We start from the raw sequence: 26346 nt of genomic DNA, 5'->3' as shown, positions 1-26346 counted from the left end.
CTGATCCATTCCAAGCACAGCACTTCCCGTTTTGGTTCCCAAATGTCCATTAATTTTGCTCAACAAGCACCGCTGGACTGGAAATAGGAGTCGTTATTCCGTTCCGTGTTTTCCCCCTTTTTTTTAGAGCCCGAAAAGGAATTATAGTGTCAACAATGAAGCACAATGAAGATAGGCAAAATCAAAAGCACCCTCCATAGTGTACAGCCTGTGTCTTAAATGTACATGCACCCAAGTTTCTTTGTTTCTGCTGCATCAATTGCCAATGTCCTTTTGGTTCAACATAAGCTTTAATGCCCATGTCTGAAGGTTGAAATATTAGTGCTTGACCACTTAAAAAAACACCCCAAAACCAACCAAAAGAAACCAAAGCCCCGAAAGAAAAACCAGAAAATAGAGATTTATCTGTTGTTGCTTTAAAAAGAACAAAAAAATATGAGACAGATCTTTGTTGAGTAATAAGCACTGAAGAAGGGATCATGGTTGACCCACCCTACCCAAGCCCTCGCCCTCCCCTTTTGTTTTTACCTGTGGTTCTCCTTCCCTGGAACCGTGCAATGTAGAAAAATCAAATATACAAACAAAACTCTTAAATCCATCCCTTTTTATGTAGCTAGAGTGAAATCTATTTTTTTTCTCTGTTTTAATAAGAACTTGACAATCTCTCTTTAATATTTACATTGAGGAATTTGTTTGAAAGTTTAAAGCAAAGAAAATCCTGAAGTTCTCAGTGGGTCCTGCAAGGTCACACTTGCACAGTCTGCGGAGGTTGCTTTAGCCCCTTCCCTTTGTCTCTGTTGGAACAGTTGTAACTGGAATGGTAGATTTGAGTGTCTCGCCCTGGTCTCTTCTGAGATGCAAAGTCCCCTCAAAAGAACTCCCACTCTGCCCCTGAAGAGGTTGTCTCCACTGTTAGTTTGGTATTCTCTCAATGTAAATGGCTGGAGCAGCCGAACGTGCGATTGTAGCTATGAAGCTGTGGTCTCGACTGAGTTCCAGGTTGGTTGTCTCAGCCTGCTCCCGGGACATGGCATCGTAGCCCTTATTTACATGGAGAGGCTTATGAGCTTGGCAGTATCCGATCACCGGCTGGTCATAACTGTAGTAGGGTAAAGTCTTCATGTGGTGAGGAACCTGCACCAGAGACAGAGAGAGCAAGACAGAAAACCTGTAAATAAGGTGCTCAGGCATGAATGTGTACAGCATCTATCACAGTGTGGCCTCAAAGCAACTGGGTGCTCAGCACATCCACACTCATCACACCAAGATAAACCTTTGAGGCTTCTAGGTTGGCTGAGGCAGACACACATCCCTCTTGAACAGGACTGCCTGTATCTGTGGATCCCCACTTGAGGATGGTCACATCACACTTGATGTGACCACAGCCTCCTTCTGTCCCTTTTGCCTAGAGAAGCTGTGGCTGCCCCATCCCTGGCAGTGCTCAAGGCCAGGATGGACACAGGGGCTTGGAGCAGCTGCTCTAGTGGAAGGGGTCCCTGCCTGTGGTAGGGGTTGGAACTGGATAAGCTTTAAGGATACTTACAATACAAACCAGCCTGGGATTCTGTGATTTGCTGTATGAAGCCAGGTTAGAGGGGACTGTTCTCTCCATTTCAGCAACTGTGTTTGTGGACAGACTATCAAAGCAGTCCTGAGTGCTGAATTCTGTCCTGTTTTGGACAATCCTGCTATGAAAGAGGAACTGGAAGCTGCTGGTAGAGTCACAGAATGGTTTAGTTTGAAAGGACCTTAAGATGATCCAGTTCCAATCCCCTGCCATGGGCAGGGACACCTCACCATAGACCATACTTCATAGACCATGCAGACCATAGACCCAAGGCTTCATCCAACCTGGCCTTGAGCACGGCCAGGGATGGGGCAGCCACAGCTTCTCTGGGCACCCTGTGCCAGCGCCTCAGCACCCTCCCAGGAAAGAACTTCTTCCTTCTATCTAACCTGAACTTCCCCTGGTCAAGTTTAACCCCATCACCCCTTTACCCCTTGTCCTTGCAATACAAACCTGTTAAAGTGTCCCTTCCTCCAGTGCCTTGAAAGGGGCTGAGCACTTCCACAGACCTGAGCATGTCACAGCACTGGAGAACCCAGCTGCCAGCACACGGAGCTTCCAGCCCAGCTGAACACGGGTTTGTCTGTCTCTGACAAAGCTGCCTGCCCTGGGTCACCTATTCCTCAGTTCCTTATCTTACAACCTCCCCCAGATAAACCCTATCAAAGCAGCTCAAGAGCACTGAGCAGATGCACACCTTGTGAAATGGTCACGTAGCTGAGCTCTATCCTGAATCCCATCTCTCTGCTTCATGTAAGTACTCAGACACTGCCAGCCTCCCCCCCAACCTTCTTTTCCCATAAATGATCTATGCCTGCAAATGTTAATCCTGCAGCTAAATATTATTTATGGCCCAGCATCAGCTACAAATCTTTGCAGATAATTTTATCATCTGCAAGAGAGGAGCTGATCAAATAGCAAGAAATATGCTCTTAGGGAAAAAACACACACTGCAGGAGATAGAGGCAAGAGTTTATTGTAACACAGAAAGCCTAAGCTCATTAGAGCTGCAGATATCCTACACATAATTCAATCTTCTAACAAATGCCTTTTTATTTTCCATGCCCAACTTTAAGAGAAGACTACAGAGCTAATTTATCACAAGTTTCCACTGCAGGGCATTGAATCCCAGACTGGTTTGGGTTGAAAAGGACCTTAAGATTATCCAGTTCCAACCCCTGCCATGGGCAGGGGGGCCTCACACCAGACCAGGTCACCAAAGGTTCTTTCCAGCCTGGCCTTGAGCACTGCCAGGGATGGGGCAGCCACAGCTTCTCTGGGCACCCTGTGCCAGCGCCTCAGCACCCTCACAGGGAACAGCTTCTGCCTTATCTCCAACCTGAACTTCCCTGTTTCAGTCTGAACCCATCACCCCTTGTCCTATCCCTACCATCCCTGATGAAGAGCTCCATACAAGAGCATCCTTGTAGCCCCCTTCAGACACTGGAAGCTGCTCTGAGATCTCCTCACAGCTTCTCTTCTCCAGGCTGAACAGCCCCAATGTTCTCAGCCTGGCTCCATATGGGATCTGCTCCAGCCCCTGAGCATCCTCATGGCATCCTCTGGACTTGCTCCAACAGCTCCATGTCCTTATGCTGGGGACATTAGAACTGCACATAGTGCTGCAGAGGGGGTCTCACAAGAGCAGGACAGAGAAGGTCACGCTTGGCTCAAACAGGTATGAAAAACCAAGGGCATTAAGGCTAATGGTAAGTTTTGCAGAGCTAGAGTTCCTCCTGCATTAGGATACTCTCGGCAGCTCAATTCCTCCCTCTGCTTCTCTGCAGAACACTGGAGAGACTCCAAAACTCTTCCACTGGATGGAGTTCAGCTGCAAATGCTGTTTTATGTGACAGCTGAAAGGCAAGTGTGCAGAAGACAAGCTGAATCTGATGGGACAGATCAGGCAGAACCTGATGGGACAACTGTGTTCACTTGTGGGTCAAATTCAGACACAGTAAGAAACTCTGACTCCCTTTGGATACAGTGATACCTACACCAATGCCTATCAGGGCCTGGATTTGTCCTCAGCCTTTAAGGCTTTAAGGCTTTATGCTTCTATAAAAGCCAAAGACCATTTGTGTTCTGGAGAGCTGAGAGATTGAGGTCCAAGCTTTACAGCAATAATCCACAGGACATTAACCTGGGTGCAGCACTGTTTGCTTGTTTTCTCCCTTCATCCATACAGGAGTCAGAAGGATCAGGATCTCAACAGCATCCCTGTAACAGGGGATGAACATACTTCCTTTACAGCTGTTTCTCTATAGTTTTATAGAAACTCTCACTTGTTTTCACTTCAAAATCAGGTTTGTGTATGCCTGAAATCATTTTAGGAAGGGTCTCTGTGCCCTGTGGGTGCAGGGAAGGTGTAAAACATAACATAGGTGTATTGGGCAACAAGGGAATTAAAATGCTGCAGGTTAATGTGTAGAAAGCATTCCTAGGATAATGAAGGCCAGCAATGGATTTGCTGCTCCCCATTTTCAGGCCCAGCCCCTGTACGATGCTTCCTCTTCCTCTTTTCAGTGCTAAATCCCACCAAGGGCAGTAAAACAATAATCACAGAGCAGTTTGGGTTGGAAAGAACCTTAGGAACATCCAGTTCCAAGCCCCTGCCATGGGCAGGGACACCTCACACTAGACCATGTCACCCTAATCATGTCAAATGACTGTAAGCCACAGCATCCTTAAGGTACCTCCAGTAAAACTGAGTTAAGAAATGCCACCAGCACCCCTCAGGTTAGCTCTTGCATCGGCTCCAGAGTCAAGGTAACAACCACAGGAAGCATACAACAAACCAGAACCTTCCTGATGGCAGTGAAAGGCTCCCAGAGGACTGTCCCACAAAATGGAGCATCCTTTCCTTCCCTGAAATTCCTTCTCTGAAACAAGACTGGAACTGGATGAGCTTCAAGGTCCCTTCCAACCCAAACCAGTCTGGGAATCCATGGGTTTCAGAAAGACACGGGGGTCATCTTCATGTACACTGAAGGATCCCTACCTCAAACCTAAGCCTGCAAAAGCTCTTTCAGGACACAGCTTTGACTGCAGATGCAGACTATTGCAGATGTGGGCACATCTGTGCCACCACTCAGACTGGTGTAAGCAAGAAGGATCCAAGTACTGATGCCATTGCTCATTAAACACAGCTGATACTAATCAGATTTCTTCTGATTCAGAGATGAACAAAACATATTTAAGAATATCTAAGATGTTGAAAGTTGCTTTTATGCATCTTTTTACTCCAGGATCTGAAGCAACTTCTTGTTTCATTATAGCTATGGAACTACTACCTGAGATACCGAGATGTGACCTTGGAGAAGGCATTTTATGAGCTGGAAAATGAGAAGATTAAGTCCTGTCCCTGCTCGTCCTTGGAGACTAGAGCTGGTTGAGGCAAGGGCTGTTTGTGCAGGGACTAAACCAACACAACTGTAACCTAAGCCAGGCTCTTTCAGCTCCTATTGTCTCCAAGAGACAACAAAGCACAGGAGTAGAGTGACAAAAATGCAGGCAGGTCACCAAATACCTCAGCAAATAAATACAGCCTCTGGGATTGTGTCACCTCTATCTCAAGGCCTTTGCCATGGGAGATGCATTTTTCACTAGCTGGAAAATGGAAGTAAGGCTGGAAATTACCTGCCACCAAATGAAAGGCAGAGCCAGGAGCAGAACAGGGATCCTCCAGCTTCCTCCACGCTGCCATTCACCACAGCCACTTGTGCTACAACTAGGTTTAGTTTTGGACTAAGTTCAGTTGTAAATGAAGACAAAGAGTTGCTTGCATGGAAACAGAACAGATATAAAACTCTTTCCTTCATACCACAGATAGGTTTGGGTTGGAAGGGACCATAAAGCTCACCCAGTTCCAACCCCCTGAGCAGGTTGCTCCAAGCCCTGCCTTGGTAGGTGGATTTACTGACTTATTCTATCTGATAGAAGAGAAAGTTCTCTATAAGATGTCAGTGCTCAGGATTCATCCTGGACTCCTGCAGCACCAAAACCTGCAGCTTTATCAGAACAGCTATAAAAATCCTTATTCTTGGAATACACATCAGTAAAGATGTAACCTCACTATATAGCCACTGAATGCAGTGAGCTCTAAAGACTATTGGATTGGGGCCTAAGTGAGCATCAGGTGACCTTATTTAAAATACCATTCTCTACCACCTCTCATAGGATGTTAAACACCCTCATACACTCCTAATTCCTTCCTGATTCCTAACATCATGTTTCAGACAACCTGAAATGCAGCCCTGATATGAACTCTAAGGTAAGACACTTCTCTATCAGGTAATGCCAAGAGACTTTATCAGAATGCCAAGTTCTTCCCACTGCAACTCCTGCTTCAGTACGTTCTTCTGTGCTCACAACAGACTCATTGTAGTGAAGATCAGGTGAGGATCAGAGAGGGATGAACTTTCTGCCTCACTCCATCTGTTGCAAGATCTGATCACCAGCAGTCCCAGTTGGGATAATTTCCTGGTAAACTGCTAAATCACCTTTTGGAAACACAGGTTTTCCCAAACAGACCTGTTTCACCCTGGAAATATTACTGCTGTTTTCTTTATGCTCCATTTTGAAGAAGGATCTCTCACCATTCATCACCCTGCAGAGAAGGAAGCTCTGTCTTGAGGAACACAAATGGTCGCAGGGACTCGCTACCAGGACCATCAACAAGGGGACAGAAATGTAATGTAAGGCAGGACTGACAATCCCAGCATGGTTGCTGGGGGTATGGATGTGGTGGGATGGAATGTGCTTTATTTTCTTCCCTGAAAGGAGAATGGTTTTAGGGCATAAACTGTCACAGGATCCTCAAACAAGTAACTGCTTTGGCAAGAACCTAAAGCCTAGAGCCTGGCAATAGAAGTGATGGATGCTCCCAGAACCAGACTTCTTCTGTTCTCTCAGTCTGGGCACTTTGGCTTTATACAGTCACTGTTTAAACACTGCACTTCATAGGTCTTCAAATCTGTCGCTTCTGTTTTCAAAGAGAAGGAGCACTCTGTTTTTAAACCTGAAAACAAGCTCCATTCATCCAGGTGGAAAATGCAATCTGACAACCACCCCTGTCCTGCAGGAGACACCTTTTCCTTCTGAAAACCAAAGCTGAAGCATGAATAAACTCAGGCAGTTGAACACGATCTGCTTCCACGTTTGCTGGTACTTTATAATCCAGGTACACTGATTTGTGTGTAAGTATTCATCTAGCTGATGATTAAACGATGAAATTACAACTTTAGAAGCTGTCCATACATAGTGGAAACTCGAGAGTTACAAAACACAGAAGCTATCTTTTCTCATTAGTGCTAATATTCAGTTTCAGAACACCATGGCCTCATTGCTGAATTAGCATCATAGCTGTTGATAAATCAAATTCAGAGTTCATTTTAAAGCCTATCATAATTCAGAGTAAAAATAAGCAAGATAAACTATCCCAGCTTTACGATTAGTGAAGCACAGCTTCACGTTCGAGGTGGATGGATCAAGCACATTAGCAGATAGAGCTGGCTTAAATGATGTCAGTGGATTGCACACTGCTGAAACATCACAGTTCACAACTCTGGAACATCCCTTTGGAGTCAGCTCAGAAAAACACTCCTATTCAGAAGGCCCAACCATATACTTCCTATTAGACCCACTAGAAAGGACATTGAAGGTAGTTCTGGAATATGAATGGGTACCTGTTCGCTCCTGTTTCCAATGGGAGCAAACACAAAAGGAGATGGCTTGTTTAAACAGGCCTAAACTCACTTCCTAAGGTAATTCTCATACCGACAAAAGAATCCAAACCTCATTTATTATAGTTCAGAACTCAGCTGTCTGGGGGCTCAGTTCCGAGGTGGGGTGAGGTGGTTTGGTACTGCTCTTACTGAGGTTGCCTGTGAGACATCTCATGCTTGTTTCTCATGTCAAGGTTTTCACCATCTTTAATGAGCTCAGGTTGTCTAACAGCTACAGATCCGATGGGATTTGCCTGAGGTTGGTGTGCCTACATTAGGCATGAGGCATGGAGCCTTTTGGCAGCCTGCATTGTAGGTGCAATTCCCACAATCAATCTCCTGCAATTTCACGTTCAATTTCCTTCCCACTCCAGACAGAAACCACTGCTTTGCCTCCTCCAGCTATTTCCTACCAACTCAGATTAATGGTCTAAGCAGCTCCCCCATGGTGAGGAGAGAAATGAGAAGGAATCTTTAGTCTGCAGGTGAAGGTCCCACATTACACGGTACTGAGCCCACAGCCCCAGAATCCTTAGTGACACAACAGGAAACCCCAGCTCCTTATCACAGACTGGTTTGGGCAGGATGGGACCTTAAAGCTCATCCAGCTCCAACCCCCTGCCATGCGCAGGGACACCTTCCACTAGAGCAGCTTGCTCCAAGGCTTCCCCTTTACATATAGGAGCTTTCCCTTCTCTAAGAAATTGAGGACTTACTTCTAAGCATCCACAGAGGGTTGGTGTTCCACGGGGATAGCTCTTAATCTCTTGCACTCTTGTACACACACATGCAAATGTGTATGTATGTTCTAAAGTGACAGTGCTGTATAAAGTAAGCTTGTCTTCTAGTGAAAGCACATTATGTCTGCAGATTCACTTCTTTGAAGTCTTTTTCCTTATCTTATGCTTACATCCATCACAACAGTCCTACAAACTGGTCTTACGAGCATCCTACATCCACTTAAGACTTGGATCCTACCAGTCCAGCTGGAACTGTGGTTAATGCAGGGTCCTGCCAGACACTGTTGAATGTGCTTTTGACCAAACCAGAGAGTGCATTTAGAACCCTGCAGCTTCCTACCCAAAACAAGCAATGAGAGGCCAGGGCAAAGACTGCTCTCCTGACCAGATCTGAGCATTATATCAAGGTCTGTAGAACCAAGCCTGAAGTCTTCTGAAGGATGTAAAGGTTGGGCACAGGACAGCTTCAACACATGGAATGGAAGCCTTTTCTTCCTGTTACTGAGTGCAAAGACACTATTCGTAGTAAGATGATGACTCTATGATTCTTTATCAAACATTAAGCTGGAGAGAAAAGGTTGTGGTTGGCAGATCTCCCACCTTGTCCTAGTAAAAAAGCAGGTATCAGTGGAAATCTGGAGCCAAACTACTAGAGATGATTGACAGATGGGTCATTAACCTTCCTCAATTCCTGTACTTCTAGCTGGAGAAATGGGATCCCAGAACTGACACGGACTGTCAGAGCAGAGGTGTCAGCCTGACAGATGAGGAGAAGCCGCAGAGAGGAGACAGAGGGCAGATGGTAGCGCAGGCATCAGCTCCTCCTGCACATCCTATTAGAGGTCTATTTATAGTTCCTAAAAAGTTAACTGATAATTAATAACTAGAGAAATTAAACAAACATCATCGTGTTAGATATGATTATAAGCATATTAACCCAATAAATTATGTCATGTTAATCGGCAACTTCTGGATAGATGGGACTACATAATACTCTGCAAAATTGATTGATTTCATATAAAACAAAGTTAATTAGAGTATATTTATTAATTTCTGATGTGGCAGGAAAATATTCCCCAACTTTTTAAACCATCCCTAAGCAATACATGCTATCCTATAAAGACAGGAATTGATGATTTATTCATCCTTGCAGTGAGTTTAAACCCTGATACAACATCACTCTGTCACTTCCACTGACACAATGAAGTGGATTTTAAGCTTTCCTGGCCATCCCTACAGATAACTTCCTAATCCTTCTACCCCATCACACAAACACCTTTCCCTTTAAAGAGGAACCTCTCCATGGGCTGTTTAACCACGAGTGTTTTTCCAAGACCATAAGTACAATGCACCCTCTATGGGCCAATTTGATTTGTCAATCAGGAAATGAAAAGGTTTCCCTAAAGGAAACCCTGAGAAAGAAGAAAAGCCTTATAAAGCCTTGTTATTGTTCCTTGGGCAAAGTATTCCCTGTAAATGGCTTTATGTGGTTGTTATGGAGTACCTGGCTCCTGACAGAAAGGCCCCACTGATGGAAAACTTCAAGTGAGATCCACGGTAACCTTCGATTTTCCGCCTTGGAAGGCCAATAAAATAAACAAACTATCCAGATATCTAATTGGAAAGCCATTAATATTGCTTCCAGTGCTATTAGGATAATTTCCCATAGAATTCAATAGGGAAAGAAGCCTGGTAGTCCAAAAACGTTTTTGCATTGCACAGGGACAGATTAGCTCTCCAAAAGTGATGCAGTACATTGTAGTAGTTACCTACCTAGATGCAAAAGAATCCTTTTGGATGCCTAAACAAATGCACCTTCAAAACATATAGTCTATTTTAAGGCAATTCAGCTTGCATTTAGCCACTTTACAAAGCTCTATTCTCCCCAGGAATTTCTGCTCCCTGTGAATTGCATTAAGAGCTGCAAAGTGTGGATCTGTTGTACTTAACCTCTCAGGACAAGGCAAAGGTCAGACTACCCAAGTCTCCAAAGGATCAAGAAGAGAGAGCAGAACATAGATCAGCAATCCAGTAATAACTCCCACAGGGCATTCTCCTGACCTCCAACAATCCCAGCTTCAGTGAGCTTTCTGAATTGCTGGCATTTCAGGCCCCAAGTGCTACAGAGCTGGACCTGTGATGTATTTAACAGTCTGAAGCATCCTCCCAGCCACCAGGTCCAATGCAGCACTTGGGAAAAGGAAGGATGACAATAAGGGAAAAGGCAGAGCTGTAATCATGAAGATGACAACCTGCTCCAGCCATTACAATAAATAAGCACATATTTAATATGAACATCTGACAATGTTGCTGCTACAGTGACAAATGAAGGCACTGGAGAATGAGTGAAATAAGTCTTTGTCTCATACTAAAACACTGCCTTTTTATCAGCTCTGCCTAAAGTTTATAGTGTGCAAAAGAACTAGAGAGCTTCTTTAAAGGTTTTTAAATACTATTTAAAGTTGTGCATGGATTCTGTACATCAGGAGACCAAAAATGTACTGCCTAAAGCTGGAGAAATGTGACTCAAATTGCACAATACGCTGTCCTTAAGACATGAGTACGGATAAACAAGGCAACGTGATGGCTTATGCTTAAAACCCACACCAGTGCTAGGAGAAAGGGATCTGGGGTGTCTTATCAGGCTGATAAACGGAAGCTTTTCCTTCTCTGTTACCAAGTTAAACTACACTCAGAAGGTTCTGGCTGGAGTCAGAGGCCAGTCTCAACCCACTATTTGAGTAACAAAATGCTTAGAACCACATTTATAATTGGCACCAATTCCCTTTAACATGGCAATATTAAATATGCAGGTAGTATCCAGCCCCTGCATCCCCAACAAGCTGTAACATGACAAGAGTCCTCCTCCTCCTCTGTCATCATTAAAAATTCAATGCTCAACATGATGACATTAAGAGAGCAGATAATTTGTTTTTCAGGCAGCTCAAGGCAATTTGAAGGGGTCCTTCTTTACAGAAAGTGGGTGCCAAAGAGAAGGAAACATTCAGAAATAAGATGCTAGTGCTGCTGTTTCACCTGATCTGGGAATCAGATGGTTATATCAGGACATCAGCATCCAGAGCTGTTGATCTGGTATGACATCAACTAAAAGAAGAGGAGTCAGCAAAGCATCACAACTGTAAACTGAGCACAGGTTCTGGGAATTACTCATCTCTCCTGAGAAAACAGTGAGATAAATTCACTCTTATGGGAGAGATGAAAGAAACTCCTGGCACCACAGACCTTCCTGGACACGGGAGGGAGCTCCTCTTGTACTGAATGTCTCAGCAGGGTTCTGTTCATGAGAAATCACAAGGTTTAATTGCCTTCCCTGTCTCCTAGCAGAGGAATCAGTATGCACTGACACACAGGTGGCACAAACACAGTGGTGAGAGCATTAACCCAGGAGCAGAAGGGACGGCTCCTGATGTGTGGATGTCACTTCCATTAACGCTGATGGGAGCCGTGCGCCTACACCAAGAGGAGACTGCAAATCCCATCCCCCCCCGTTTCCAAAAGGTGCTGAGGGATGACTCATGTTGGGGTGAGGATTTACATAACCACCATCTTCCCTGAAAAGGGTGAGCATCAGTCTCTGCCTCTTGCAGCACCATAAGTTAAGGCAGAACAGGGCTGAGCTCAAGGGAAACCACTATTTTAGGCTGTGGGAGAGACAGTAATCTAGGGATGAGGATGAGGAATAAGCAGGAAGTGCCCAGTTGTGAGTGACACAGTGCCAGGTACCAAGGCTGGTGTCAGGGCTCCTCAAAGGCAGCAGCTTTAAGTCAGAAGATGGGGTGGAGGGGCTGGAGACACTGTGGCTTAGGCATGATAGGGAACAACACTCAGGTCTTTTCCCAGCTCCTCTGTCACTGAACACACAGACTGGGATGGCAGCGCATGTTCAGCCCATCAGCTCCGAGGAAAATCTCTCTACCTGAACCTCAGAGGCTCCCAGCCTGCCTAGCTATAAATATATTACTAGTAGGTATGGCTACAGAGCTCTCTCCCACCTACCTGTGTCAAAACAAGATGCTCCAGAGCAATATAAGCACTTTAATTAAACTCAGAGAAAGCCTCAAGACCCTTGGTTGTGAATTGCAACAGCTCATGGCATTCCTATAGCCTCTCCTTGGTGTGACAGGGCAATCATCTATGTCATGAATGCTCATCTATGACATGCAAAGGAGGGATGCAACAGCAGCATCATCTGAATGGGCTCCTGGGACAGAAAAGGGGAGAGAGCAGGGCAGGGACTCACAGAGAATAGTGTTAAGAGGATGAATACCAAACGTGGGGTCATGCTTCAGTCACCTACAGAATCGCTGTATAGCAGAGGGAAGCAAGCAGAGAATTAATACAAGACTGTCCAGCATTGCAGGCAAGGGCACTGCACAATGATGACATTATTTTTTAATGCTATACAGAAAACAAATGACTTTCTCATTCCTCTGCGCAAGTTTTATAATATGCAGGGAAATAATCAGCAAAGACATCCTCAAAATCCCAGAGAAAACTGGAAGAAAGATGGGTTAGAAAATCTTCTTGGCTTAGCAATCTTTGCTGCCACAGAGCTCAGCAGATCAATTCAATTACTTCATGAAAGCAAAACAATGGGAATAATTATTGAGCAAAAGTCATTGCTTTTAAAGCAGAAAGGAATGTCTGCATGACAGCAGAGAACCAGCCCAAACCCCCCCAACCAGGCGCTAAATCCTCAAAGCAGCCACTGTCAAACGTGTAAGGAGAGAGCAGCAACTACCCAGGAACAACACTGAAACACCAGAAAACAGGGTTTAGTGGTCAACCTGCTGAGAACTGGCACAGAAACTGCAGGGTCAAATGGCTCAGAAGTAGAAAGGCCAGATGCTCCCAGCTGTGTTTGCTCTGCGGAGATGGGAATCAGCACATCTCCCTCATTCTGGCCCATTTCTAAGCACCAACAGAGCTGCTCCAGCCCCGGCTCCAGGATGGAAGAGCTCTGGGACTGCTCTGTGTCAAGATCACCCCTGTCCCCTTGGAAACAGCTGTCAGCTGGAAGAGCCAGAGCTGTAATTACCGGCAAACAGATTGGGATGTGTAAATCTGAGCGGCAGCCTGAGCCCGGCTCTGGAAAACAAGGAGCAAAGAGCAATCAAGCTCCTTCTCTGTGCAGCCAAGCACTATTGAATCTGGCCAGGAGAGGGCTGCAGAGGACACGGACTTGGGAGCCTGCTCCCTACTACAGACAAGCCAGAGCAGTCTGGTCCCTATTCTGATGCAATGAGCATTAATAAGCACAAGTAGTTGCTGTCCACTCGGACCGCTTCTGTGCACAGCAGTCGCAATGGAGTGTAAATGAAAAGAACCAGGTTCAAAGAGAGTCCTGCTGCAAAATAAGATCTGCCCTGTGCCCTGGATTCTGGAAGCAAAGGAGGGGCTGCTAGAAATCCCTGCAGCTCACATCAAGAGAGCCCTGCTTCAGCACTGGACCAGCCAAGCATAAGCCAAATGCTTTCCAGCTACTTGGATATTTAAGCTTGTTCCGTTGGGAAAGGGACAGTGGGTCCAAAGGGACAAAGAGACAAAGAATTCAACTTTTTGGGAGTGTAGAACCACTTTGGTGCATTACTGGTGTGGTGAAACATGGGGCTGCAACCATTAACAACCTTCAGCATGGGGGTCTTCCCCTTTGATGGGTCTGTACCAGTTGCAAACACCTAGAACGAGTACCCAAGGCAAGATGCAGGTGGTATCATGACCCAATTCCTGACTATACAATGGTGAAACAGTCCAGAAGAAATATGAAGAGATAACCAAGCCTCTCATCATCCTAAACCTGCTCATTATTTGCAGTGCCTAGAGGCCTCAACAAGACCTGCAACCACAGTGTGGCAACCAATGCTCATGCACTGGATAAGAGCCCTGGCCCTCAAGAGCTTGTACTCCAGACAGGCATGACAGATGAAGGGTGGGAGAAAAGCAAACAGCAAACAAGAAAGAGATCTCGAAAGTGGTGCACAGATTGAGGGACAGATTTTTCCACAAGCTAAATACACGAATACAGATCTTTTATCCCTAAATGACTTCACTCATCATGTGGCCACTGTGACTGTGTATCTATCTGTAAGCTATAACAGACCAGCATGAGCAAACCTGCTGAGAGCAAGAGTTGGTGTTGAGTACACAGTATTCACAACAAACACGTTGGAGAGGATTTAGAGGATTTAAGGTCCTCTCCAGCTCAAACCATTCTATGATTTACACCAAATCAGCTCTGGTCTGATCCTATAAACTCTCAGAGCAGATCCAGTTTAGCTTCATCTCAAAAGGAGCTCTCCAAGACTGCTCTCAGATGTTAACTGAAGCATGTTAAGGTCCCTTAAAACCCAAACCACTCATGATTCGATGATTCTACGAATGATCTTCCAATTCAGGAAAGTGAAACTCTGATACTGTGTCTATACCCCCTTTATTTCACCTCCACCAAATTCGACTGGTTTCTCCTTTATCAGGCAAAAAGGACTTCCCTATGAGGTGCTCTAAGTGCTCTGGCAATCAGCTCTTCCCCAACTACAACCACACACAGTGCCCAGCAGATCAGGGCAGCGATCACAGCAACACTTACAGCATCTGCTCTAATCCACTAATAATCCCAACACTTAACAGAAGGGACACAAACAATGGGGGAAAAACAGAGTCCTCTGTGTGCCACCTCACTTTAAATACCAAATACTGCCTTTTTCATTACCCTGTGTGTTTTCCCACTCACATAAACAAAACCAGGGGAAGGTTATTTAAGCATCCATTAGTTTCCCAGTAATTGTTCCCTTCCTTATTCTTTACCCTGGAATGAAGTACATGGGCTTTCCATCAAAACACAAAAGCAGAAAGACCAGTACATGCAGTGATTATAACCAGCTATTCACTGCCTTGACACAGTGCTCACTGCTCCGAGGAAGAGCCTTAGAGCCTTCATCCCTGTGATATAAACAAGTTACATTGAAAGATGAGGCATAGTGAATGATAGTAATGCAAAGTATTGGTTCCCAGCTGGACAATGGTTGACATGGTTACCCTTTTCCTTTTTTGTGCTCCAGGTATGTAGTAAGTTCAGCTTCAAAACCTTCCTACAATAGAACACAATGCCACGCAGTCTCTTCCTATTACCATGGAGGAGAAGAATGTGCCATTGACAGACTTCTGTGCCCTTCTGAAGCACAACGGCTCTGCCATCAAAGCTCACAGCACTCCGCTGCAATGGTTATTCACTGTGCCTTTGTGCTCAGGAACTAAAACATTTTTATGAAGTTCTAAGGGGAAAAAGAATTATCTCCTCAAAATGAGTCTCTTGTAGTAAGTGCTGCAAATAATGAACAGCGGCACTGTTTCCTTTGGAAGGTGAACTGAAGGAAATGCACCTTAACGTGCATTTAAAGCCAGACCGGGTCAGGCTCCAAGATGTTTATTGGGCATAATGGAAACATTCAGTTGTCAAAGGAAACATTAAAAGCAAATTGACAGCGTTAGGTAGGATGCATTATTTCAACACATTTGTCTAGCTGAAAGCAAGCAGCTGCACATTAGAGGGGAGTGTGATCAACCATGGCTCAATTGGAAGCCTTGACCATATGGGTTTTGGCTGACAGATCAGGGACTAACTGGTTTGGTGGGGAATTTTCCCCTCTTTTGTAAAGTGGGGCCTGGGCAGCATAATAATGAGGTAAATACAGCCTCATAAAATGTCATTCCATGGAGGGCTCTGCTGCCACTTGTTGGCATCAGTGACAGTGCTCGCAGCACACCTGATGCACTGTGGATTTTACATTAACAGCACAAGGGTCCTGCCTGTGCTCAGCCTGTGCTGAAGGACATAGAACTGTTCATAGAAGAACGTTCATAGAATCCAGGCCTGGTTTGGGTTTATAGGACTTTAAAGCTCATCCAGCTCCAACCCCTGCCATAGGCAGGGACACCTTCCACTGGAGCAGCTGCTCCAACCCCTGTGTCCAACCTGGCCTTGAGCACTGCCAGGGATGGGGCAGCTACAGCTTCTCTGGGCACCCTGTGCCAGCGCCTCAGCACCCTCACAGGGAACAGCTTCTGCCTCAGAGCTCAGCTCAGTCTCCCCTCAGGCAGGTTCAAGCCATTCCCCCTTGGCCTGTCCCTACATCCCTTGTCCAGAGCTCCTCTGTATGTTTCTTATAGCCTCTTTAGGCACTGGATCCCCACTTGAAACATAATGCAACCTAAACCTACTTTTTAAATGCAGCATAAAATACGAGTAATTCATGTTCCCTTTGTGATACATGCTGCTGCTGTAACTCTCTCAATTGTGAGGAGAAAAACGCCTTCAACAAAATCCTACACTTTAGAAATTGATACAAATACAGGACAGAAGAGAACCGAAGGACCTACATATACAAAACACTTGAACAGTCTTCCAAGCATTCTCAGCATTCAATTCCAAGCATTCTATTACAAAAACCTTCTAATATACAAGTATATTAGGTAGAAGCTACATGAAGACAATATATGGCAAAGCATGTTTGCTTCTGGTTTTGGCAAGGGAGGGAAGGACAGTTAACCACTAACCACTGCTGACTCATGGATAGCCATGGAATTGCTTAGGCTTGTTGGAGTTGCTTTGGTATGAAATACTGTTTGACAAAGCTCAGTTGATGGTGACATGGTTTAGTGGTGGTCTTGGCAGTCCTGGGGTAATGGTTGGACTTGATGATCTCAAAGGGCTTTTCCAACCTGGTTGATTCCATGATTCTATGATGATCTGTGCCCAGAGCACAGAGGCTGCCACATGGGAGCTCTGGTCCTAGTGTGAGACCTTGAGGAGCTTGGGTAATACAACACAATTCATTCTGGTCCTCTGGAAGACTAATAGGAGCTTTGCAATCGATGCTGCTGGCTGCAGGATGCCCTCTCAGGCATAAAAAGGACAACAAATTACTTTCTCCTTTCCTTTCTATGGAAGTCAGACCTTTCAGGTGGTAGCAAACACGATCACCAAGCCACAGCATCTCTTCTGTTCCTACAGCTGCACTTCACCCAACCCAGATGCAAGGCAAAGGTCCTCATTCTGCAACCTTCATGCTTTCCTGAACATGAACAGACATTTAATAACCAACCCTAATGTTGTATTATAAATACACTCTCTATAAAAATAACAGCCACAAAACACATTGAGGCCAAACCTCATTTCATTCAACATCCACTGTGAAAACAAACTACTGCAACCCCCCCGTCCCTGCCTTTCCCTGTAGATCTTTTGTGTACCCAAGACTGTGAGCACAGACCTGTTAATACAATTAGTACAGTTCATTCTGTTTATTCTATTTATACAGTTTATTCATTATTCTGTTGTCTGGCAAATGAGCTCCATGGCAATCGGAGCCTGTGCTGGGTTATTCTGCCTAAGTAATTGCTAGCTCAATGTAAGCAGTATGTAGACGATGATGACTCCATCTTCTCAAACCCTCCAGGAACACATTTCTGTCCCTGAGGAGCTGATGTGCAGAAGAGGGACAGTCACATTTTGAGGGACCATTGAACAGAGCCATTGTGACAGTGAGAACTTCCTTTTAGAGAACTGGAACCAGCTGAAGTTCATCTGCAGAGATTTCTGCTCAGTTTGGTTCAGATTTTACAAGCCTTTTTAATTGATGTGGTGAAAATGATGTTCCTCCTCCCAGTGAAACTGTGTAATCCTTATAAAATGTAATAGCATCTTATAAGGTTACAGTTTCCCTCTCATCTCCCCTCAGTCATCTCTCCCCCAAGCTGAGGGATGCTGTTCGCTTACTATCTTGCTTCTATGTAAGCCTGTTCATAACTCTTCCTACTGCCTTTCTCTGTTTTCCAGTTCTAGATCTCCTCTGAGGAGGGTGCCCAGGACTTCAGGAAAGCCTCACAATAAGTGAGTAAAAATAATGATGTTTTCTGGTTTATTCTCAACTTCTTTTCTAACTATTTCTAACCATTTCTACCATTTTATTCAATCCCCACCGAGCTGCTTCCAGAGAACCATGCGCAGGAATGCCAACACCTCCCTAAGTGGCAATTTCTGTGTAGTTTTTAAGAGCCCTACTAAACAAAAAGGAGATCTTATACTGGCTCCTTTTACTATTCTATGACTGATACAAGGAGAAGACACCCCACAGTTGTCAGCTTGGTAATTCCATACTACAACAGCTCTTAGAAGCCTGGAGTGAATACATCTAGCCCTAGGATATTGCTGTGTTGTAAAACCCCTGCTACAACACAAAGTTTTCCAGATGCTCCAGGGAGTTCTGTGGTTCAGCTGCTCATTTCCATCAAGTATTATGTGGCTGCCCCTTCCCTGGCAGCATCCAAGGCCATGTTGGAGCAACCTGGTCTAGAGGAAGATATCCCTGCCTAAAGCAGGGAATTGAAGCTGGATGAGCTTTAAGGTCTTTTCCAACACAAACCAGTCTGGGATGCTGTGATTCTATCTTTACTGAATCTGAATCTAGAAACCGAGCCTGTTTCCATATCATTATGTAAAATGTATGCTTATATTCTCTATACACACAAGCAGAAGTAAAGATATGGGGTTTATACTCCTTATGCTAACTGTGTTGATGCTGTAGATTTACTCCTGATTTATATTGGTATAACCACCAAGAGGATCATGATGCGTATTTTGATGTGCACAGGGAAAACTGCAAACAGCATTACATATCCATCACAGAAACCTGATGTCTCTAAAACTCCAGGATTGGTAAGATACAGTGTCAGCAATAAAAAGAGGTCCAGCACGTCCCCTTCTGCTCTATAACCTCTCTGTACTACCCACAACCAGCCTCATTGCATTTCTTTGTTCTTTGCCATGGTAACGTGGGATTGCTTTCACAGAGCTGGTTTTTAACATTGTTTAATAAATGCAAAAACCTGTTGAAAGGTTGTCTCATCCTAAAAGGCAGTCCTTCATGTCAGAACACTCCATGCATTTCCTTAGAAATTGTATGTGAAAATAGTAGGCTGTCTGAGGAATAAAGGGATTGGTGTGCAGTAGCACTATCAACATCACAGCCAAGTTTCTGCAACCAGGATCATGCATTTGAGTACAGAATTGGTGATTTTGTACCTTAAACTGTTTCTAACTGGGCTGTGCATCACCGCCTCTAACAGCAAACTCATGTTGCAAGGAGGATTTGGAGCAGAGTTGCACAGCACTGAGCTATTATCTTCAAAAGCAAGTCTGACCCTATCGAGTTCAACTCATTTCCATCAACTCTTTGCTTACTACAAAAAGCTGCTTCCCATTAATTTGTGTTCTTTTGATGTTACCAAATCACATCCTGAACTCACAGTATTCAGTTGTCCCTAATCATCTTTAACCTCTCTGTCCCTGTGGCCTTCTTGCATCCCCACCACTTTATCCCCACATCTGCACTCTTCTTGCTCCCACAACTGCCCTTGGAAAAGCCTTGTGCCCAGAGCTTGGGAGCAAGGTTTCTATTTCTAAGCTCCTTCCAGTCCTTAGCCAGGGCTTGATCCAAATTCAAGAACAAAACAACATGAGCAAAGTTAATTCCAGTCCTGTAAACAACCCTGGAAAGAGCTTTTAGGCTTGAGACACTAATGTAGATGGGCAACATTTAATGCAAGTGGAAGAGAATTAACTTGAAGGCTTTCCAAAGTCTGATATTTATGGATACAGCACTTCTCAACACGTCACACATAGCAATAGCTGCAGCAGAGCACAGGGAAAAGCAAACTGGTTTCTGAGTGACTGGAAGCGAGTAGATGCTTACGCTGCAAAACCCTCCTTGCTGACACCACTAGAAGATGTGTCTGCTGCTTGGGATGGATGTGTCTCCCAGGGATCCATTTCAACTCACCACAACTCCCCATGTACCATATTTGCTTGTCTTCCTGTCACTGAGGTTTCTGCTGTCTCATCTATATGGCAACACTGGCCCCAGCTTGAACAACACTCAGAGAAAAGGCAGCCCTCTATTTCCTATGAAACAATGGGAAGGGGGAAAGGAATTCCATAGGCTGTAGCTATCTGTCACTCAGTTTGATGGAGGTTTAAACTAGTGCTGGCTTCCTTGGCTAGGCAATGAAAACTTTCTCAACCAAACAAACTTTGGCTAGAAAATACACTGTAAATGAGGCAAAGCATGACCAATTTAGTGCTGTTGGAGTTTCACTGTACATTTCCAAGTAATTTCTCCTCTTCTGTAGCTAAAGCTGGAAAGGAAGCAGTTCCTTATGTCTATCTTTAGTTCATATTAATATATAGATGGGAAATATTTATATGGAGATGGGAAATATATTTATGTTTTTCAGGACATAAAAACAACCTAGTCCCCTATTACAATCAATGGAAAACTTACTGCTACAGTTAGTAACTCACAGGCTCTTCAATGTAAATATGAAAATGTGGCTATAGTCTTCAATAGAGAAAAACCTTGGAATTTGAGAATTCAGAGATCATAGAATTAATCCTGGGATGGTTTGTGTTGGAAGGGGCCTTAAAGCTCATCCAGTTCCAATGGGACACCTTCCACTAGAGCAGCTGGCTCCAAAGCCCCTGTGTCCAACCTGGCCTTGGCACTTCAGAACTGTTTTGTTCACAGCTCCAGTTCAAGTCAACAGGCTGAAACTTCTCATGGAATTCCATGAAAATCCAAAGGTGTTTTAAACTGGAGTTTGTGCTCAAAACCACTCAAGTGCTAAGGAATTCCTGCCTGACTCCGGAGCTGACAGTCGACGCCTGTGCTGAGAGCAGCACAATGAGCTGCTCTAGGTACCAAGCACAAAGAGATTACAACTGTCTTCCAGATGTCAGGACCACATCACAGAACCCGAATTCAAAGATAAGAAATCACAACATTCTCCTATCAATGAGGAATTGTTCTCTAGGGTATATTAACAAGGATGATAAGCTCCTGTCTTCAGTTGAGGATTGTTTCCTTCACAGGGTTTCCTCCATGTGGGTGCTCAAACCCCTCCCTAAACAGCTTCTTGCTGGGATTAACTGGTTTGTGACTGTATTCTTCAAAGCAGAGTGATGTGAAGAGTTTCTTTTATACCTTGCTAGGGATATTCTGTGGGGCATAAACAGTTTGATAAAGATGAGTACTACATTCCTACTACAGACTCATCAGCCTTGTGATGCCCGTTTAACAACTGTCACATCAGTGATGTTACAAGGGCAACAAATGTCACAACGCTCCTCTCCAGAGGAAACTCTTCCTACATTTAGGTTTACGCCAGTAGGAGCAGAGAGCACACATACAGAGAGGCAGCAAAGAGACTTACTCGAAGAACAAACCCCAAGTACAATTACAGAAGCCAGCAGGAGCCTCAGCTTCTGGAGAGTGCTGCTAAGTGAAGCAGCAGCAGCCCCACAGACACACTCAGTACAGTGAGAGGCCAATCTGTTAGTGAGCTAATTCCATTCTGTTCACAGGAAGGCAAACAATGAGGAGCGCACAAACCTCCTGGGAATGTGGGATGCTCCAGGGAGGGATCAATCCACTCAGCTCCCTGCACTGCAGGAGCTAATGAAGGCCAACAGGGACCATCGGGACAAGTTAGCTCTTGCTGTTGCAGGCTGCTACACCAGCGCGGTGTGCTCGGCTCTGAGCTCTTCTCCTGGTAGTGCTGCACCATGTGGAAGCAATGGGGCTTTACCCAGGGGATCTGAGCTCCATCTGTGTCAGCCCATCACTGCTTGCTACTGCTGCTTCCACATAAATGGCACTTAGAAGAGTGAACGCACACCTCTGGTATCATTAAGTGCACCCTCTTAGGTTCATCTGCTCCCTTGTTTTTATCTCCAAGTGCTGTCACAAACTTAGAAGGGTAGAGAAAACTGAAGACCAGTAAAGCCCAATATCCTCTATCTAAACTGCTGACTTAACAGCTGGTTACTGAAGACCCCAATTCTCCAGTCACTAAGGAAAACTTAACCTATGAACTTCTTATCTATTGATGAGAAGCAGCTTTCCACTGACTTACACACCACAGAGTGCATAGAATGGAAAATAACTCCTAGAATTAAACCAGCAGCTTCAAAAGGAAAACTGATCTTAGAGGTTCTTATTTCAAAGGCAGCCTTTGCAAATATGGAATTCCTCAAATAGTAAGTGCATTTTAAGGTTTTGATTTAAATGTTTCTGCTTTGAATAAATGGTTTCTAATGGCACCACTGGCTAGAAATCATGCCTGGGCCTCAGGAGACCTGCCTGTGTCTCAGCTGTGGTAGGTGTCTCTGGACAGACCTGTTCTTTCATTGATTCTTGGGGTTTGAGGGTTTCAAACCAGCACAGTTTTCATCCCAGTGTTTTGGGATATCCCAGTGAAAAGAGCTTAATATCATGTCGAGGGTTCTGTGATTTCTGGTTGGAGAAGAAAGGCAACTATCTGTCCATAGAAGCTGTGAATGCTGCATCCCTGGGCAGTGCTCAAGGCCAGGCTGGACAGAGCCTTGGGTGACATGGTCTAGTGTGAGGTGTCCCTGCCCATGGCAGCGGGTATGGATGATCATAAGGTCCTTTCCAACCCAAACCAGTCTATGATTCTACTACTCTAGGACCTCAGTTTCAATGCCTAGCTGCATGCTAGTAACTCTATGATACTCTACTTACTGGCATCGCATTCTAGCTAACCACGAGGGCAAACAACCAATAAAGGCTTGTAAAGCCTTTAGCAGATGTGCAGTGGAAGTGTGCAGTGGTACGTGTAGCAGAACAACTGCTCTGCTCCCTCAGAGGCCCAGCTTAGCAGCAAGGGCTTCCTGGAGACTGATATTCATGCAACGGGCACATCCTCCTACACAACAATGGCTTTTCAATGAACAATCTACCAACAACAACCACTTTGAGGATAATTAGGTAATTAATTATATTTTCTAATCTATTAAGCCTTGATTGCTTATCAAAGCATTCAGCTGGATCATTTTCCTCTTGTCATTTCCAATTAATTTTGCCTTTATTTTTGGTAAGCAAAGGAAAAAGTCTCTCAAACTTCCTGGGGAATAGGGGCTTCAACAGAGCAGAAAGAGGAGCTGCTATTCTGTTCAAGCTATAGCTTGCCAAGGGATGATGATGTACACACGGTTCCACATAGGTCGGGTACCTGATAGCTAGAAAGTATAAAGTCATTATCTTCTTCATCAGTGAAAATCTCATAATGCTTTTATGGCTTTAATAATCCCTGAAGCTATGCAGTTGCCTTTACCATAGTGCAGGATTAAACACAGCAGCATGGGGTAATTAGTGCAATTAGGAATTAAACTCATCTGGCATCACATCTGCAATCGATACAGACTGATAGGGGATGTTGGAAGTGCTAATGAAATAAAATTAAACATACCAATGTGCTCTCTGATGGCAGAAACTTGCACAGCTCCATCAGAGGCCATGGGACTGCTCTGCTTCAGAACGGGAGATCCACCCCCAGTTCAGTCTCAGCTGTTAAAAATCATGGCATGGTTTGGGTTGGAAGGGACCTTAAAGCTCCTCCAGCTCCAACCCCTGCCACAGGCAGGGACCCCTTCCACTGGAGCAGCTGCTCCAAGCCCCTGTGTCCAACCTGGCCTTGAGCACTGCCAGGGATGGGGCAGCCACAGCTTCTCTGGGCACCCTGTGCCAGCGCCTCAGCACCCTCACAGGGAACAGCTTCTGCAGTTTTCTCACAAAATAACCCTTTTTTGGCCACTAATTTGTCCTGGGACTTTCATTAATCACACAAAACAAGTGAATATTCAATGAGGGGTAAGAAAACCTGGTGGTTGCAGATCCTGATTGTATTTGGGAAGGAACTGTTTAGGAGAAACCCCACACAGCTGTGTGTGAAAGCATTGCTCCAGCTAACTTTTTTACCCTGTACTAGTATCATAAGGCATTTAAGAAGATGAAATTTGGTCTAACAATATAACATTCTGACCTGCTGAGGACTCAAACCTCTGGGATCAACCTGGAAGTGGTTAGTAGATTCTCTTACATCCCCCTCATGTTTAATAGCAGCAAATTACAAGCCTCATTGCATGTAGTCATCTATTAACTAATACAAGGTAAAGGAACCATCTTTCCTTCTCCTTGCTGCTTCTCCAGCTGGACCAGGAATGCTTTTGCATCGCAAACAATCCAAGCAAGTAGGTGATTACTTAGCCCCTCATGGGTATATAATCCAGTCATAATGAACAGCACAGTCATAGATGAAGTGCTCTGCTTTGCATAAAGAAGCATCCACACAATGCACAACATATAAAATACATAGTGCATATGATACAGAAATTGCAATCTCAAATACATCTGATGTACAAATACATTGTGTGTATAAACAGATGTCTGTGATTACTGTAAGAAAAAGCGATCCCTGTATGAAATGACATGTAAAATATAGCAATGAGATAGGAATTTGATGAGAAGAGGATAATCTCACTTCTATTGGTATGGATCCAAAGTCTCCCTGCTGACTGTGCTGTGAAAGCAGAAGATGTGGTTTGTCTGTTATTTTTGCCTCATGAGTGACACCAGGATTTCTCAGGTGCTGTAGGAGTAGGGATGATGGCACGTTCCCTTCCAGCCATGGAGCTGACAGTTCCTTACATTCCTCATGGAATTGTATGTTCTCAGTTCAGCCCCAGGATGCTCTTCCTCAGGGCCCTGCAATGCTGCAGTTGTGAAACCCTCTGCAACTCTAACACGATGTATGGGAGCGCATTGCTTCAGTGGGCAAGGTGGTTACAGTTAGAGTGAAGCTGGGAGAACAGGACTGGAAAATCACCCAGCTGGGTACTGATACATCCCCTCTAAAGTACAGTCAAATGGAATAAAGCAGACAAAATTAACTGCATTCACTTCTGAGGATAATGAGTTGAAAAGATGCTTCATAAAATAAAATGTAATGCTAATTATGCTTTTATGGAACAGGATTATGTTGCCTTGCTAGCTATGGGGAGTGGACCATCACAGCTAACACTCACTGGAGACACATGCTGTATTCCTAAACACTGCTTTCCTAACTCTTTGGACCCTGATGCACCATCGTGCAATACTTACAACATATTTGGGAACTTTACTACCTATATGAGTCCATGAATCATGCAGAAAGGCTAAATAGCTGCAAGTTTTCAGCTGGTAGCTGCAAGTTCCCATTCAGACCATCCATTTCTCTTGCTTGGCTGATAGCCTTGAGCACCCCAGGAGAAAGAAAATGGGCAAAATAGAGAAAAGAGAGAGCTTAAACCCTTTGCTTTCTATGGAACAACACTACTGCAAAAATCAAAGGCTCTCCTAAGTCCTGATTAAATTCTTAGTCAATTAAACTCAGAATTTTATTCCAATTACTTTGCTTTATAGCAGATATAAAGAAAAACATCCTTGCATTGGCTTTCTTGATATACATATATAAAACCCCAGAAAATATCTTGCAAAAATATTATCCACAAGAACAGATTGCAGCAATCGCAGAGGAAGCTCCTCACATACCTTCATTGCACCTCACTATAACCCTCACTCAACCTACACCTCTCCACTGCTTATCCAAAGTCATCCCTTCCCCACCTCACTGTGGGCTTCAAACAGCGCCTGGAATGAGTTGGACACACAAGGCACATGGATAAACTAATTCCAGTCCTACTCCTTTCCTTTCATAGAATCACAGAACCCCAGACTGGGTTGAGTTAGAAAGGACCTTAAGGATGATCCAGTTCCAAACCCTGCCATGGGCAGAGACACCTTCCACTAGAGCAGGTTGGTCCAACCTGGCCCTGAGCACTGACAGGGATGAGGCATTTCCCATGCAGGCAGGGGAAAAACAGCATTCCTTTTAGGAACCTCCGATCTTGCAAATGGGAACAATCTTTCCCCTTAAGTGACAGTTACATTTGGGGTATTAATGCCACAGAGAATGGCCCTGTGCTGTTCTCATGCTAAAGAAAGGGATACAGAATATATAATTCACTTTAATTGCCTCTCCTAAGCTCAACAGTGGAAACTTCACAAGCACAACAGAAAACTTCCATAAGAAAAATAATCAAATCTATGTGTGAGATGCAGCTTGGTGAAGAAATTCATTCCTGTGCCAATACCTGAACAAACAGGGTTTCTCATCCTTCTCCTTGGTATTGAAAGTCATTCATTTAAAACCAGATATATAGATGTATTGCTATTTCCACTGCAGAAACAATGCACCAGAAAGACAGTTAAGTGACTGGATAGGAAATAGATTTCCTGCCTTACTGAGTGAGGTGAATACAAAGAGATGAAGCACTAAATCCTGCCCACAGCATGCCACCTCTGCCTGACGTTGTCATGCCTGCCTAATTGTGTCTAAG

The 26346-nt window shown here is 44.5% G+C and overlaps 1 protein-coding gene across 2 annotated transcripts in view; it reads right to left on the bottom strand.

The window, feature by feature from the left end:
* Nucleotides 1-545: 545 nt before the first annotated feature.
* LRRTM4 (leucine rich repeat transmembrane neuronal 4) overlaps nucleotides 546-26346 on the bottom strand; it is a 204239-nt gene continuing 178438 nt past the window's right edge. The window contains exon 3 of one of the 2 annotated variants that reach the window (XM_034070469.1): nucleotides 546-1134. In XM_034070469.1, coding sequence (XP_033926360.1) covers nucleotides 913-1134 — 222 coding nt within the window. In that variant the 3' untranslated portion in view covers nucleotides 546-912. The remainder of the gene's footprint in view (nucleotides 1135-26346) is intronic. The other variant, XM_034070470.1, reaches the window with a different exon arrangement.

The sequence above is a fragment of the Melopsittacus undulatus genome, chromosome 18 (genome assembly GCF_012275295.1).
Source record: "Melopsittacus undulatus isolate bMelUnd1 chromosome 18, bMelUnd1.mat.Z, whole genome shotgun sequence".
In the NCBI taxonomy this organism is placed as follows: domain Eukaryota; kingdom Metazoa; phylum Chordata; class Aves; order Psittaciformes; family Psittaculidae; genus Melopsittacus; species Melopsittacus undulatus.
This window is presented reverse-complemented; position numbering and strand designations above follow the sequence as displayed.